Below are 17,319 nucleotides of genomic sequence, written 5' to 3'. Positions count from 1 at the left end.
GTTACAACCATAAGTACCCTTTTCCAACCCATGTATATTTTCACAGTTGAAATTTTTTATAATTCAGAAAGTTAATCCCCTTTAAAATTGGGACATAGACAACGAAAAGAGTCTCGGTATCGAATTCAAAAACTTAAAACAAAACTGGTTCCTTCATTACACCCAATCGTTTCATCACTTACACTTTCAGCGAACAAACATTCGGTTTTGCAGCAGAAGCTTCTAATGATTTACCTAAATGATCGGCTCGATTTTATTTGAATACAGTGCAAAAATGGGAAAAGATAATCACAAGGGGATTGAGCCCTTTGTCAGAAAAATTCAAAAAATAAAAACAGCGAGAAAGATGTTTCATTAACATACGAAAAGCAATGTGATGTTCATTTTGGCGATATTTTGTTCCCAAATTCTGAAACCAAAAAAGTTATGCATAATAAATTTATCAATGCTAATTCCTGTTGAAAGATCATTGTGGCGTTTGCTAGTACTTGCTAGTACAGTATTTATCAAAAAGTAATAATTTGGTAAATGTAAGGTGAAGCAAACAGGCATGCATTCCTGGCATTTTTACAAATATCAATAACTTGATAAAAATTAACTGCGAGGGCACAGTTGGAACGGAAAATATGTCAATGCCTGGAACGGAACTGAAACAAAAACTTCAAATATTACTAGATTTCTAAAAGTGCACTGGAACTAGGGTGTCACATGTGGCAACTTATAACTTCCAATCATGTTCCACAATGCCTACCTCGCTCTGCCTACACGCCTGCCCTCAACCTATCAATTCTTATATGTATAGAAGCCAACAAATTGGGCACTCCAAAATGCACGAAAACTACCAAGAATCAAGATAAGTTTAAATTTAAATTTATCAGAGTAGATCTACCTGCCAAACGCGCCTAACTGCCTGCATGCCTACATACCTGCCTGCAAAAAAAAACTATACGCCTAATTTTGCTGCCGAAAGGATACAACTGTAATAACATGAGCAGTTTTGGAGCACTGTAAAATACAAAATACATACCTATCAGAAATAGGCAGGCACAAAATCCTGGCTGCCTATCATCACAAAATTGAAAAGGTGGGATATCGTTTAATCAGATTTTTAGATTAAGAACAAATTTCAGTAAGATTTTCCTAATATTTTCCCTAGTATTACTAATCAAATTGTATTAATTTAACTTGAAAAAGAACACATAACGAATGTTTTTATTGGAGATAAAAACATTAAATTAAGGTCAAAATGATAAAACACTTTTCAAGGTGATCGGGTGGTATGGAAGTTGGCATCATGAAATTATAATTTATTCAGGTTTTCTAGAATCTATATTTTGCACATTACATCAAAAAAAGAATCCCTGATCAACTATTTGAATTCAAAAAAAATTTAATTATATCTTTATTTCCAAATATCAGTAATGCAGCATCCAGCTTGAAATTGCTGTCAATTTCAGTAAAACATTTTTAATTTAGAGAAATCCTAAAATTCCTAAGCCCTAAACCGAAGCCTGAGCCTAAACCTAATCCTAAGCCCTTTCTTGTTGAATTTTTATTTTTAAAAATGAAAATAGGGCACAAAACCCTCAATTGTTCAGAAAAAATATTGAACTGCACTAGGGGTTTTAAGAAAAGCACCTCTCAAAAGAGCAACTCTACTCGGCACTTGGCTCTAGCTTCTTGCCCAAGTTTGAAGCCAAAAAATTAACTTGGATTAGAATCTGGCTAAACTTTGGCAAAAAGTAGGCAAGACTTGGGCAAAACTTGGATTCAGGCTTTACCAAAGTTTAACCCAAGTTTCACCCGGCCCAAGTTTGGCCCAAGTTAGAAACGAAATAAGAAAAGTTTGGGCCAAAGTTTGGCAAGTGTTAGGTGAAACTTGGGTGAAACTTTGGTTAAGCCTGAATCCAAGTTTTGCCCAAGTCTTGCCTATTTTTTGCCCAAGTTTAGCCAGATTCTAATCCAAGTTAATATTTTTTGTGCCAAACTTGGACAAGAAGCTAGAGCAAAATACCGAGAGAATAAGGACATGAACTACATTAACTGTTTTCCACAACCTATCCCCTTGATTCTGAACTATATCACCCGAAATGTTCCGAAACTGATCTGATGTTGCCATTGTTGTAATATTTTATTCCCTTTCATATCACTCTCTGTCTCTTTCTCAAAAAATCTGCCAAAACTTGCCGCTTGGCTGTCAACGTCTCCTTCTCGTAACAAGTCCGCGTATCTTGTGGCGTCCCGTTTTTTATATTCTTTCAAGGTTAAAAGACTGTCTTCGTTTTTTTTTTCATTTCGATAACACTACTACCTTCTTCCTCGTTTGCCTCCTCCTCCCCACTGATGGAGATTTCAGTTGTACTACTACTACTACATACAACTGCAACTACCTTCCATTTCTAAATACTTTTATAACTAAAACCAATGTCCCCCCTTTCTTTTCCTTTTTGTCTTCTCAAGAGACCGGTTCTTTTATTAGTAGGGAAAAGTCCTTCTAGACGAACTTTTAGGACAAAACATTGATTTTCTGCACTTTTTCAAGATTTCGTAGTTAGGCGAACTGTACCGAAGTTTAGTTTTTTTCTTTGTGTGTTTGCAAAGTGTTTATTTTAAGTTTAATCGATGCACCATGATTTAAAATTGTAAAAAAATGTCGATGCACCATGTTAAAATTTTTTAAAGGTGATGCACCATGTTTTCAAATTAAAAAAAAATCGATGCACCATGCTTTAAAATTTGAAAAATAATTACCATGGGGTTGCGTTTGTGCCTGCCTGCCTACCTACCGCTGTTTTTCACATCTGGTCGTGAACTCATTGTCATTAGTTCGGTGTATGCACATATTGATTCAGTTTTAATTTCATTTAAAATTAAATGTTTGGCAGTAGGCACAAGTAAAGTCATGAGGCAGACGTAGGGTAGGTCGCCTACTAGGCAGGCGTCTTCCAATCAAACTGTTTAATTACGAATGCTCTGCGAAACAAAAATACATTGACCTGTTTTTTGCAAACCTATTGCATTAGGCATTAGACCTTAGGTCTTTGGTATTGTCTCGCGAACAAGATTGCAATATGCGCTCATTGTTGAGATAGGCACGAGGCACGCCTAGGTAATCTACAAGTTGGGAAATTTTTACCTTAAAAGAACATTTCCAGGTGTTTGAGTCTCCGCCTTTTCATCATTTCTTCTCCCTTCCTCTTTCCTCCATATACCGAATTTCTATTCTTTTCCAACCTTCAAAGTGGTTGTAATGTGTCTCCTGTACAGCAGCCTTTTTCGAATGGCAAACTATTCAGCTAATCGTATCACTTCTCTTTTCTCAATACACACACTTATACATCAATGACCATAACCCTTTTTCAGATGATCTTACGGGTGATTCTAGCCTTACTCATCGCCGTCCACTCAAGTTGTCAGGAACATGGTGCATTCAAAGTATTCCGAGTGCTTCCGACCACCAACCAACAGCTTCTCCAAATGATTCGACTTTTCGAGACAGCTGACACGGATCGAGCTGACTTTTGGCATGCACCAAGTGTGGTTAATGGCACTGTAGATATTATGGTGGCCCCCGAGCACACTGACCAATTCCGGCAATACCTTGAGAAACATGGATACACTTTTCAAGTAGCTATTGATGATCTGCATAAGCTTTTGATCGAGAAAGAAGGGAATCTGTCTACACACTCGAATGATGATGCATTCTTTTTGAAAAGATTGCATGATGATGTTGGATTCCACTCGAGACTCAGGTTTGTAAATTGGGGGTGGCCGAGGGGTTTCTTCTTCCACGGACGCCAGCTGAAAACCACGTGGGAAAGTATGCCGCAATTTCGGTAGATCACACACGATCTGTTTGGAAACGCGGGTTAAACTTTTTTATTATGAGTTGATTCGCCATGTTATAAGTTTTTTTTTTTTAAGTCGATGCACCATGTTTTCGAATTTTATTTTGAATCGATGCACCATGTTTTATAGTTTTAATTTAAAATTTTAATTTAATTTGGCCACTTTTTTCGATTTTCCCTGCAAAATTTTGTTCAAAAAATCAATTTAAAATTCGGAAAAAAAATGAAAAGAAAAATATTTAATTAGACGTTTCCTGATGAAATTTGATGAATTGAAGATATGATAAAAATAAAAAATAAAAAGAACTGTAAAAAGCTTTTGTACAAAAAAAATTGAAAACTTGAAACAACTTGCAAAGCATTACGATAGAGCAAAAAAGCAAGGTAGCCGCGAAAAATTGATTGGTGGCCAAATTTTCTTTTTTCACGGCCGCGTCAAATATATTGCAGTTTGTGATCTAGCGAGTTTGACACTTAACTGTGAGCGAAAATCAAAGTTACAATGAAATTAGCTCAGTAACTCAGAAATCATATACCTAATTAGAATAACAATTCACTTGGAAAACTTAAAATTGTTGCAAAATCATTTTAAAGCTACCTGTTTTCATGCTAAAAGCTTGCAGAACATTTTTTAAAAACTAAGTAAAAAATAATTAAACATTTCCAGAATGGGCGAGTACTACTCCTACTCAGTCCTTTCCACTTGGCTGGAACGAATAGCCGAGAATATGCCAGACATTGCGAAGCTCATAAAAGTTGGAACAACCATCGAGGGACGAGATATTCTTGGATTGAAATTCGGAAAAGATACACCTGATAAGAAGATTGTTGTGATTGATGCTGGAATTCATGCGAGAGAGTGGGCTGCAATTCATACAGCTTCGTATTTTATTAACTTGGTATGTAGCCGGTGGGCCTACCTATATGCCTACCTTCTTTACTTTGTCGTAAAGTCATTCGTTTTGTGATTGCGCGTCAAATATGATGCTTTTGGCCCGTAGCACTAAAATCTGCAAACACCGCTTCAAAACGCCATATTCGACGCTCAAAAACTTTTTGAAACTTTGCGCGTCAGCTGTGATGTATAGACCGTTTTTTTTTTCAATTTTTCAATTCCAGATAGTGAACGGCCGAGAAGAGGACCCACAAATTCAAAACTATCTTGACAACATCGTCCTCTACATTATTCCAGTGCTGAATCCAGATGGCTACGAGTACACAAGAACCGATAAAACCAATCCGAGAGTAAGTTTTTAAAGATTGAAAACTTGCGCGTAAAATATGATGTTTTTGAATCTGATGCACCATATACTACAAGCAAATTTAAAATGTTAACTTTCAAAATCAACAATCAGTATTTTGTTTCAGAATTTTTGAACTGATTTTAAGTCTGAAGCCATGCCTACGTTCATGCCTAAGTCATGCCTAGCTGATGTAATGCATATGTGCCTACCGGGCTACCTGAGGTCATGCCTGCCTGCCTTGGCAGTAGGCGTGTAGGTATCAGGCAGGCATTGGCTGCCTTAAACCCTGACATATTTGGATTGCTTAAAATTAATATTTTTGCAGGCTCGAATGTGGAGAAAATCTCGTTCTCCAAAAGCTTGCGCCTTCGACGGAGTACGCAATTCGTGCTGCATGGGTGTTGATCTTAATCGAAATTTCGATTTCCGGTTTTCTGAGATTGGAGCATCCAGATATCCATGCTCAGAAATCTATCACGGACCATCAGCCTTCAGTGAGCCTGAATCTAAGTGAGTTTAGTTTTTGATCTATAAAATTGGCGAAAACGCAATAAGCTTTTCGGGGAGCATTTTTTTATCCGCTTTTGATATTTAACTCAAACAAATTTCAGAGCATATTCCCAATTCTTGACATCTCTGAAAGGACGTCTCGAAGCATATATAACCCTTCACTCATATTCCCAATTGTGGATTTACTCGTATTCCCACAGAAAATTCACATATGCTCCAGATATTGAAGAAACCGTGAGTTAAAGGAATTTAATATTGTAAATTTGTCTGAGATTTTAGAGACGAGTGGCTGCAAAAGCTGTGCAAGAGCTCGGAAGAATGTATGGAACAAAGTATAGACATGGAACCGGACCTGAGATTATTTGTGAGTACCAGCGGGGGGGGTGGCCGCCTAGGAAATTCAGGTGGCTGGAAATTGATGGCCTAACTCGTTTAAGATAGCCAAAACACAGCCTGAAAAAATAAGTGTGGCTTGTGAAATGATCTAAAAATATAGGATAGCCTAGAAAAAATAAAAAAAAGCCTAGAACTTCTAAAATCTCCTAGAAATTGGTGATCTAAAATCTGATAAAGTTGTGGCCTAAGAAGCTCAAGATGGCCTAGGTAACTGAAAAAATTTGAAAATTTTTGGGTGGCCTACAAAGAAATGGCCTAAAATATATGGTAGCCTAGAAATTGACGCTCTGAAATTTTTTAGTAAAAACCTAACTATTCAGAATCACATAAAATTTGATGGTCTAAGAAGCTCATTATGGCCTAGAAATTGGTGGCCCAGAAATTGGTGGCCTAACTTATTCAAAATGACCCATAATCTGTGCTCTCAAATTTTTACATGGCCTAGGTTATTCTGAATTTCCTATAAAATGATGTAGTCTAAAAATGTTGGCCTAAAAATTATAACTTTTAGGCCAAAACTTTCTAGGCTATCTAAAAATTGTTTCCTAGAAATTCAAATTTTTGCAGACGCATTCTCAGGCGGCTCTACCGATTGGGCAAAAGAGACTCTGAAAATCAAATATTCGTACACAATTGAGCTGCGTCCTGGCTACGAAGGTATCATAGGTCCTTTCAGCCAAACAGTTTTGTGCTGAAATTCTGAAATTTTTTTAGAGTGGAACGGTTTTGTGCTCGACAAGAATCAACTGATCCCAACTGCAAAGGAAACTTGGGCAGGTGTCACTGTTGTTCTAGATGAGGTCACAAATCAGTGGAAGTCTTCGAGGGGTGGGTCTCGCCGCGATTATGATGTGGAAAATATTTATATGTACACCGTGCTTTTTTGAATTTGCGCGTCAAATGCGGTGCATTGGCACATCACATGCAAGTTGTCTACCGTATACCCTGGTGGTTGGACACGTTTTTCCTCAGAAGTGGGTCGTCCTGGTTTTGTAAAATTAGCTCACAGTTTGCACAAAAAGTCTATGTTTTTTGGAGCAGAGACGTTTCTAACGCAGTGTTCGGTAGAGCGCATTTGCATTGATGCATCACAAATACACCAGATTTTACGCGCAAATTTAATTTTCCACTTTTCGAAACTGCAAAAATTCAGCAATTCGACGTCGAAATCGCAAAATCGTGAGCGGACAAACGGCGACCCTGTCGCGAAAAGTTGGTTTAAAAATTTAAAACTTTAAAAAAATGCATGTCAACTATTAGTATAGAGCATCAAACCCCCATGCTTATCATTGCACGCTTTTTCGCAAATTCGCTCTATCTATTATTGTACCATTAGAGCGAGCTTGCAAGCATTACTTTTCGAAAAGTCGATATATTTTCAGTCCGGGAGAGTGAATTGAGCCGTTTGCGTCAAGAAAAATGCTCCGATCGGCTGCCTGGCTGTGCCTATTGGTTACAGTCTTCACCTAATATTTGCCGGTGAGTTTTTTTTGGATTTAAACCGCGTTAAGGCAAGAGAAGGTCTGGCCGTGTACACAAAAATTAGAGAAAGCGTGTATGCGCCTTTAATGTTACCGTAACCATTTATAAATTTTCAAACACTTTGAGATCGATAAATAATATGAAAAACTGATTCTTTACAAACGTCAATTTTTTAAATCTTTTTCATGTATTTCATAAATTATTCCGTATTTAAAAATTACATTTTTTTCAAATAACCGAGCAAATTTGAAAGAAATCTTGAAAAATTATCGATATAACAGCTCACATTTTAACTGTCGCGTAAGACATGGTGCATCGAATTTCACGCGCAAAATTACGTTTTTTTTTTGAAATATAACGATAAAAATGGTAAAAATATCGATTTTTGAGCGATTTTTCGGGTTTTCACAGTTAAAATGCGATGTGCGCATAGTGGGTGAAATGCCATAATGCGCGCATCGCGTGTGGCGACCACCCATTATGCACCTATCGCGAACGGTTCGCGATGGATCCATAATGTATCCATGATGCTTCCACTCACGAAACAAGCAATTCAAAATATATATTGTTTTTCCGCCTATTTTTTTAACATTTTATTGCAATTTTTATTGAATTTTTGATTTTCACTGGTTTTTTTTCGTGAAATTTTGTTTCGTATGTGGTATTTTGTAATAGTCATAAATTTTTTTCTAAATTGTGTGTCTTTTAGAGAAAACACTGCTCTAACCAGTTGAGCCATTAAAAAACATCATTTAAACAACATGGCAAGCATTATTTCGTTCCTAATAAATGGAAGCATAGTCAGGATTACTGTAGTTTCACATGTATTTAGCCATTAAAATTGTAATCTGAGTTTTCATCGGTATTTGCGCATACTCAGAAAATTTTCTTAAATATCTTGTCTGTTCCTGTATTTTCAAGAGCGAAATATCGTCAAAATCAGAATATTTCGTTGAATCTGGAAATGCCCACTGTTCTTCATGCCTACTTATCATGCCTACTCGTGTCTATTTCTCATCAGCGTTATAACTCACCTTTTAAATAATATTGTAGAAAAAAATTTTTTGCAGCTTCTCTTCGAGCAGCAGACTTCACAAAAACTTCATCAACAAGAAAAAACGTGAAAATCTTCAACATCGGAATGTCTAGGTGAAGGATGTCGGAACGGACAAGGTTTGGAGCACGGCTCAGCTTTTTTAGATTTTAGATTTTAATTTAGAAACACACCACCGAAGAGGAGGAGATAAAGATGGCTCGGCTCCAGAATGCATTGAAAGTTGTTGGACGGTCGAATGGATTGAAAGCAACTGTAAAGAAGGAGTTACCCGGAAGCCCTGCCAAAAAGCAAAAACCGGCACCGGTTGCGCCGAAAATTTTGGACTCCTCGATCGGAAGAGTGAGTTTGCTGATTTTCAAAAAATAGGATGAAAGGCTGAATAATTTGAGCTCTCAATTGCTAAAAATATACGGATGGACAAAACTACGATCATCATTGGTCACAAAGTTGCAGCTCCGAAAAGAGAATCCGTCTGGAATTCTGGAAGTTCACAAGAATGGTGAGTACTTACCTTTTTCAAGTGAAACTAGAGGAAAAATTGAGAAAGAAATGTGTTGAAAGATGCAAAAAAATGACAAAAATTCAGCTTATCCTGCTAAAATTACGCGTGAAAAAGCATATTTTGTGCTTGAAAATCGCAAAAAAATGCATTAGAAAAACCGATTTTATTTAGTCCTCCTAACAAATCGATTTTTGTAGACCTTTAGTCATCCTAGCAAACGAGGCAACACTGGAAGAGGACGAAAAACGTTAAGATTCCGTATGAAGATGTCAGAAAACCGAGTTAGGAGGAACTTGGAATTAAATTTTTGAGTTTTCTTTTTTCTATAATTTTTTAAGCTCACTTTTTATTCTTTTTGTTGTTCTCCCACTTAGGCTATGTTAATAAATGTGTTTTTGTTAAGAAAACTGTCTTAAATGCTCAGGATCAGGTTTTATTATAAAAAAACAAACCCACAAAGCGCCCATAATTTATGTTCGCGATGCTCGCAAAATGCATCTCAAGTTCGCGATGGACGCACAATGCGCGCGCAATGGGCATCATTTCCGGTTCCTTTTCAACACACGTGCGATCCACGCCAAAAGCACTATGCGCACATCGCATTTTAACTGTGAATTTTGGGTTTTCATATTATTTCATACGCAAAAATTGCATTTTTCTGAAAAATTCAGAAAAAAGTGAATTTGGCACCGAATTTCACGCGCAAAAAATGATTAGGATTCAAATTTTTTTTGCAGTTTTTCCCAATCAACAATGGTCCGAGATTGTGCAAAAACTTGCAATTTATGCCATATGATCGCTGTGTAGAATATTCGAATTATATCTATTTAATTCTTTTCTGACCACATTGGTTTTGTGTATATACCGGTAAAAAAATTTTTTTCGTCGTTGTTAATGAATTTTTATATTTTTTTCTCAAAAAATCACAAAAGTCTGAATCAATATAGTGTATAATAAATAAATAAAAGAGATCGTCTTAATCAATATATAATTAATAAAGATAAAAATTGAATTATTTACAGATTAACAATTAACATAGAGGTTTTTGCTCGGGGAGCTCTGGATACCACGAGCTCTCCGGGAACGACGTTTTCAGAAGTTTCAGCGCCAGTTCGTTCAGTTTATAGCCATATTTATAGTAGACAGCTTCAGCTCCGTTGAACACGTAACAGTTTTGGAAGAGGCGATTCAGGTCGGCTATGAACAAGTGTTGCTGAAAAAAAAGTTGATTTAGAAAACTTTGAATTTTCTCCCTGACGTGGCATTTTGTGACGTTTAAGCCAAAAATACGGTACCGGGTCTCGACACGACAATTTTTGCTAAATGAAAAACGTTATGCGCCTTTAAAGAGTACTGTAATTTCAAACTTTGCTGAATTTTCGTCGATTTTTCAAAGTTTTTCGATAAAAATGTGGGTTTTTTGTCTTAAAACTATGAAAAATCGACGAAAATTCAGCAAAGTTTGAAATTACAGTACTTTTTAAATGCGCATTGTCGTGCCGAAACCGGGGGTACCGTATTTTTGTCACAAAAACACAAAAAAAAAATTTTCGTTTTTTAAATATAATTTTGGTCGCTGGAAATTGGAATTTTTTATAAATTTTCTAAATTTGCTCTATTATTCTCGCAAAAATAATTTCCTAATTTTTTTACACATTTTCCAGCCAAAATTTCCCGAAAAAAGGCCAAATTTCAAAGCCCTACATGAGTATAAGCCTTCCGTTTCAATTTTTCTTGCATTGTTTTAAAATCGATCGGATGCTTAATATGATCATAATATTCTGGTACTTCTTTCACATCAACTGGACTTGCAAACGGCCATGCATTTTTATCGGCGGTCAGCTTCTTCAGAATTGCTCCAATTTTTGAGTCAAGACTATCGTCTCGTTCGTCCAGATGGTAACACGACTTTTTGTGCATTTTAAGCGAATCCGTGCCCGGCACTTTTCGGAGCTCGAGAAGTTGTGGGGAACCTGCAGAAAATGGAAATTAAATTTATAAATTTATAGGAAAAAACAAAAAAAAAATTTTTAATTTATAATTATTTTCAATTTCGAGGGATTTTTTTAAATTTTTCAACAAAAAAACTCTGAATCAATAAAAAATTTTAAATTTTAAACTAACAAAAAATGTCTGAAATTGGTCTAAAATTTGATAATTTCACTTTTTTTCTGAAAAATTCCTGAAAATTTGGGAAATTATTATTTATTTTTGAAAAATTGGAAAAAAAATTTAAAATTTGAAATTAATTCTTGAAAATTGATTTTTTTTATTATAAAATTTTTGTAAATTTTTTTTTTCAATTTTCATTTAAAAAACCCAATTTTCAAATTCCCGCGCAAATAAAACGGCCAAATTAATTGGATTTTATACTTTCATTAGACATTCGATTTGAAGCATAATTTGCCAAATTTTCAATAATTTTTCCGCAAAAATAGCTAATTTTTGCGGGTAATCAAATAATGAATTAATCTGTTTTTTTTAATTGAAAATTCGAAAAAAATTAACAATTTAGAATAAATTTTTTTTAAAACACACACTTTTTTAGAAGTAAATTTTCAAATATTATTTTTTTTCCAATTTTTCAACAGAAAAAGGGCTAAAAAAAAATTTAGAACAAATCTATAATTTTAAGACGATTTTCCGACTAAAATCGCGCGGTTTTCAGTGTAATTTTCACCAAATAAACCCCATACTTTCTCTGAAAAGATGCTCAAGTCCTCCAAACACTTTTCCACGGCTTTCTGCTCCATTTTCCGACTTGTATCCACAGTGTAGAGCCTGAATTCCTTTCGAGAAATCCGGAAATTTTGTGTACGAGATTCTGGAAATTTTTGGATTAAAATTTAGGAAAAAACCGGTGGAATTCATACTGTGGATGTAGATGACAACCCATTAAAGTTGCACCTTCATATTCTTTAATCCATCCCTGATAGACTGTATCGTTGATTTCCAGCTTTTCAGAGAATCCTTGCTTTCTGGAAAAAAAAAACATTGTAGAGGTTTTGGGGTTTTTTTTTTGAAAATTGGCATTTTTCTAGCCGAAAATTTTGGTTTTTGAAGAAGAAATTAGTTGTAAAAATGTGTAAATTTGTCAAATTTAGTACATTTTTAATTCTGGAACTTGGAAACTTGGGAAAAGTATGAAATTTATCTTTTCAATGTAGAAATGACCTTGATGGGGACTAAAAATTGAAATATTTGGTTCAATTTTAGCAAAAATGGGCAAATTAGGGATTAATTTTCGACGCAAAAATTGTAATTTTACTGTTACATCAACCAAATTCCAAAAAAAAAAATTGAAAATTCGAATTTATATTTTTATTCAGATAAAAAATGTTGTATTAATTTTTAATGAATCATTTTTCTCTGAAAATGATTTTCAAATTCTCAAAAATTCGAAATTATTTCAAAAAAATTGAAAATTCTTAAAAAATTTTTTACAAAAAATTCAAATTTAAGATTTTCGAAAATTTTCATGCAGCAAATTAGTATCAAAAATGCTGTTGATTTTTAGCCCAATATCGCGTAAAATCTTTTGCTTCGGGTTACTGTAGTTCGTGTTTGCGTACTATCCAGACTACATTAACCCCCTTTTTTTTTTCAAATTTTGAGCTAGACGGTACAAAAAAGTCGTCAAAAACGTAATTTAACTGAAAATTTTAGTTTTACGATGTTTTGCTTTTCGAAAAAATTTAATTAAAAAAAAAAAACTTTTTTTTTAAATTTTCGATTTTCCGGGAAAAATTGACATTTTCTATTATACAAAAAAAAATAAAAATCTGGCGCTTCGGGTTACTGTAGCTGGTGCTTGCGTACTATCCAGACTACAGTAACCCTGTTTTTTTTCCAATTTTGAGGTAGAAGCTCCAATAAGTCGTAAAAAAATGCGTTTTTATTCTACGATACTCCGTTTTTTCCGATTTTCCAATATTTCGAAAAAATCAAAATTAAAAAAATATTTTAAATTGTCTAAACATGTTTTTTTCTCGATTTTTTGATTTTCTTTTGTGCAAAAATGAAGAAAATAGATTTTTTCTAGCACAAAATTGAGAAAAATATAGAGTCAATTTTCAAAATTTTTATTTAAAAAAGAATTTTAGTCTTAAAAACTCACGTAAAATAGCCAATTGCAAATTCATCAGCATAGGTTAGCATATGATAAATCTTATTTTTAATCATATAATCTTTACAATGATTCATCAAATGTGTTCCATATCCTTTGACCTGTTCCATTGCAGTAATTGCACAAAATACAATTTCCACAAATCCCCGTGAAGGGAATGTTCGGAAGCAAATTCCACCGATAACTCCCATATCTCGCTTCAAAATCACCATATTTTGATGCCTCGAGTCAAAAATCAACCGTGTCACATATTCTTTGGGCATCTTCGGAAGCTGTGCTCCAAATAGATTTTGAAGCTCAACAAGATGAACAAGTTGCTCGTGATGTTGAAATGGATCAAGATCATTTCCAATTACTCGGAACTCAATGAGCCCACTCTCCTCTTCCTGTAGAGCACTTAGACCTCGTGAAACTTCTGTATTAAGAGCTTCAAATTCGACTTTTGTCTTCGGTTCCATTGCATCCAGGTCGCCTTCGAACTTGATCGCCCGAATCAGAGAACGCAGTAGAGCCATTGATTCTTCAGTTTCTGGGGATTTTTTTGCGGAGCTTGAGGGCTCTTTCTTCCTGCGACGGGGCTCTTCCACAGGTGAAGTGGAGAGCTCACGTGGAGATGAACTTTCAGAATGATCCGTTGGCTTTTTCCGTTTTACATATTTCAAAATGACGTCTTCTGTAGAAATTGAATCTTTTCGTCGATTTGTGGTGGAGGTTGATTGTGGATCTTCAGTCTCTAAATATCGCCTCAAATCCGTTGCAAATGTGATCAAATCTTCGCTATTCTCTTCTAAATCACTTTCCGAAAGGCCGAATGGTGTATAGTTGCCCGTATTCAGCACATTTATTAGATAATTACAGAATGTTGTGGTGAACTTCTCGCCGAATATGTCCACTGTCTGGAAAAAATATACTTTTAAAAAAATTTTAAATAAAGATAAAGGTTTTTTGAAAATTATTTTTTTAATTTTATTTAAAAATATAAAATTTCATTCACTTTAAGATTTTTTTTTGAAATTTTGGAAAAAATATTGCTATTATAAAGACGCAGAAAAATTCGGCGTTTCGAGTTGATGTGCAAACGCGCTCCACGGCAAAATAAAAATGCTCCGCCCCTGAACGTTGGGTCTCGTTAGGTTTTGGCGGGAAAACTGGGAATTCAAAGGTTTTTTAAAATAGTTTTTTGAAATAAAAATCATTTAAAAAAAAACGAAAAACATGAAAAATGCTTGAAAACGTTTTAATTTCCAATGTTCCCGCCAAAACCTAACGAGACCCAACATTTAGAGGCGGAGCATTTGCGGTGGAGCGCGTTTGCATCTCAATTTCAAAAGGCGCATTTTTCTGGGTCTTTTTGGCTTGTTTTCCAACTTTTTTCTGACTGATTTTGGGAAAAAAAATTTAAAAGAATCGAATTTTAGAGAGAAAAAGTGATTTTTTTGGTTTTTTAATAATTTTTTTGCAAAATTTGAAAAATTTTTGCTTCATATTGGAGAAAAACTGTTTTTATCTGTCAGATATATTAAAAAAATTCAAATTTTTAAGAAAAATTTAAAAAATTTGAATTTTTCAACTACAAATAACAGAAAATCGAATTTTCTGGTTTTTTTTATTTTTTATTTATTTTAGTGTCTCATTTTCTTAAAAAATGTCAAGAAAAATCAAATTTTAAGCTAAAAATTTGAATTTTTCGATTTTTATTTAATTTTGGAACACCTTTTTGCTTCATTTTGGGAAAAAAACAGTTTCTAACTGTGAAATATGTAGAAAAACCTTTTTTTTTCCAAAATTCAGTAAAAAAAACTTTTAACTCATTTTTTTAATTTTTTAATAAGATTTTTCATATTTCTACTTTTATTCTTAACAATAATCGAATCTCAAATTGAAAATACCTGAAACTGCTTAAAAGACACGTATTTCGCCGGCATATTCACATAATAATCCATTCTTACATACATCATTCGATATTTTCCCTGTTCGAGAGGCACATTTACTGAAAAATTGCATTTTTAGGCGGTTTTTCTATTGCAAAAAACTGTGTACATTTATCCGCAAGACTCTGAAATCCTTCAAGCTTCCAGTGGTTCATTTCAGTTAGAAAAAGCGTTCCAATTTCGGCTAATCGTTGTTTTTCGCTGAAAATCTCGGGGTTTTTTTTTATTTATATAACTTTTTTTTTATTTAAAAAATTATCCTACGCATTATCAACTGGTCGGGATGCGATAAACTTCTTCACAAGAATATATGGGCTTAGGGATTCCGGTTCAAAATTTGGTTTTCCGATAAAAGGCACATCGACGGGCGTTAGTGTGCGAAGGGATTTCAGGAGAATTTGCATTGTGATGTATAGCGTCTGAAAAATATAATTTGTTTAACTTTTAAAAGTGGACTACGCTCAATGGGGAAATTGTTTTAAAACACGTCTATGGGGCCACATTGACCGAATATTTCATGATAAAAAATTCAAAAAAATTTTCTAGATTTTATATGATTTTTTGAAAATTGGAAAAATCACAGTTTTCACCTAATTATTTTTGAATTTCCGCCAATTGAATTTGTTCGGTGGAGCGTGCTTGCATTATTTTTATTTATTCTCGTTATTCGACTGATTTTCTTCATTTTCTATGTTTTTTCCTCGGAAAATGAAAGAAATAAACAAGTCAAATGCAGAATGTTTGTTAAAAAGTAATTGAAAATGAGTAAAACTGTGAAATATACTAATTTCAGGCTTGTTGCCGTCGGAACTCAGAATATCAGTTTTACGCATTTTCAATTAGTTTTTAACAAAAATGTTGCATTTGTCTTGTTTATTTCTTCCATTTTCCGAGGAAAAAACATAGAAAATGAAGAAAATCAGTCAAATAACGAGAATAAATAAAATTAATAAATAAAAATAATGCAAGCACGCTCCAACGAACAAATTCAATTGGCGGAAATTCAAAAATAATTAGGTGAAAACTGCGATTTTTCCAATTTTCAAAAAATCATATAAAATCTAGAAAAATTTTTTGAATTTTTTTATCATGAAATATTCGGCCAATGTGGCCCCATAGGCGTGTTTTAAAGCAATTTACCCACTGAGCGTAGTCCACCTTTAAATTTAAAATTAAAATTTTTAATTCAAAATAACCTGAAGAGATTCATGAGAAGGATCGATTTCTGAAAGTTCAGAGCAACAGGTTTGAAGGTCGGAAATTTGATCCGTATACGTGTCCAGATCCTCTTGTGACAAATATTTTAGTGGCTCCGCATGAAAAGCTGCAAATTTTTAAGGTTTAAATTGAGTTTTAATGAGATTTTCAGCCAATTTACATATAGAATGACCACACGTTCGGCATTCGATTATCTCCTCGCTTCCCAAAGTTTCCAGATCCCTAGTCATCGGTGCAAAATCATTTTCTCTTTCTGCTCGTGTTGCTCGCCGTTCGACAGTCTGAAAAAGCAGAAAAATTGGTTTTATCGGGGAAAAAATTCAGATTAAACACCAACCTCATCTTCGTGATTCAAAACAGGCCGGAAACCACGGCATTGGCATGTTCCGGCGTTGCAAGACGTGAAATATGTTAATTGTCGTCGTTTTTCATCCAGAGAGTCGCGTTGTTTCATTTTTTTTTATTTCGTTGGTTTTCAGTAGAAATTGAAATTAGAAAAAAATTGGAATAAAAACAGTTTTTTTGAATGCAAAATGTGTGCAAACACCATCACGGTAGAATGCACAGAAACGCATTCGCGCTCTACCGCACAATTTGATGTGGATTTTTGATTTATTTTTTTTTCTTCTTTTTTCAGATTTAAATATTTCTAAGCTGAAAATCTCAAATTTCCTTTGTTTTTTTTTCAATGTTTTATGTTTTCTGTTTGAAAAATTAAAAATCACCCTTATAAAAGTTAATTTAAGGTTCTTTAGCACTATCTTTGCTTTTTTTGGCAGTTTCTTTCAATATTTCGATTTGGCTTTGCTTTTCCTTTTTTCTGAATTCCAGACACTTGCGATAACGTTAGCTTGAAGTCGTTTTAGAAAAATCTTTTTTTTTTAATTTTAAAAAATTGCAACTATTTCCGATTCTTTGTAGAAAACACCTGACGAATTGAGATTGTATCGCCAATTTTTTTTTGTTATTTGCATTCCTCTTCCGATTGCGCTAATCTGACCAGGT

General features: G+C 34.2%; 3 protein-coding genes and 1 non-coding gene across 7 annotated transcripts; 3 read left to right on the top strand and 1 right to left on the bottom strand.

Annotated features, from left to right (window-relative positions):
• Positions 1–3,357: 3,357 nt before the first annotated feature.
• On the top strand, positions 3,358–10,007 carry Y47G6A.19 (Zinc carboxypeptidase A 1; the record flags this gene model as incomplete). Of its 4 annotated transcripts, NM_001373809.3 has the most annotated exons (11): positions 3,358–3,752; positions 4,516–4,747; positions 4,968–5,093; positions 5,418–5,602; positions 5,704–5,836; positions 5,882–5,966; positions 6,566–6,655; positions 6,713–6,826; positions 7,152–7,210; positions 7,381–7,477; positions 9,777–9,990. In NM_001373809.3, 10 exons carry the CDS (start codon positions 3,364–3,366, stop codon positions 7,396–7,398), a joined length of 1,431 nt encoding a protein of 476 aa, NP_001360093.1. In that variant the 3' UTR covers positions 7,399–7,477; positions 9,777–9,990. The 4 variants fall into 4 exon arrangements, with proteins under 4 accessions (NP_001360093.1, NP_001391075.1, NP_001021762.2 ...); NM_001404266.1 differs by lacking the exon at positions 7,152–7,210 and having other exon boundaries at positions 6,566–6,664; positions 9,777–10,007; NM_001026591.6 differs by lacking the exon at positions 7,152–7,210 and having other exon boundaries at positions 3,364–3,752; positions 9,777–10,007.
• Y47G6A.38 lies at positions 8,205–8,416 on the top strand. Its single transcript, NR_101541.1, has one exon. It is a non-coding gene; the product is annotated as a small nucleolar RNA Y47G6A.38 (small nucleolar RNA).
• Positions 8,556–9,441, top strand: Y47G6A.30 (40S ribosomal protein S19-binding protein 1). Its single transcript, NM_001026595.5, has 4 exons — positions 8,556–8,653; positions 8,700–8,876; positions 8,927–9,036; positions 9,237–9,441. Coding segments are annotated over exons 2-4 (258 nt in total). The 5' UTR covers positions 8,556–8,653; positions 8,700–8,729; the 3' UTR covers positions 9,238–9,441.
• pcaf-1 (histone acetyltransferase) lies at positions 9,902–16,870 on the bottom strand. The gene is made up of 11 exons (NM_058772.8): positions 16,652–16,870; positions 16,475–16,595; positions 16,293–16,420; positions 15,361–15,515; positions 15,206–15,297; positions 15,055–15,155; positions 13,157–14,061; positions 11,913–12,017; positions 11,736–11,863; positions 10,744–11,012; positions 9,902–10,252 (listed from the first exon to the last, which is right to left on the bottom strand). Exons 1-11 carry the CDS (start codon positions 16,766–16,768, stop codon positions 10,070–10,072), a joined length of 2,304 nt encoding a protein of 767 aa, NP_491173.1. The 5' UTR covers positions 16,769–16,870; the 3' UTR covers positions 9,902–10,069.
• Positions 16,871–17,319: the final 449 nt, after the last annotated feature.

The sequence above is a fragment of the Caenorhabditis elegans genome, chromosome I (genome assembly GCF_000002985.6).
Source record: "Caenorhabditis elegans chromosome I".
NCBI classification, from domain to species: domain Eukaryota; kingdom Metazoa; phylum Nematoda; class Chromadorea; order Rhabditida; family Rhabditidae; genus Caenorhabditis; species Caenorhabditis elegans.
The sequence above is the reverse complement of the archived record's forward strand: the minus strand, read 5'-3'. Positions and strand labels throughout refer to the sequence as shown.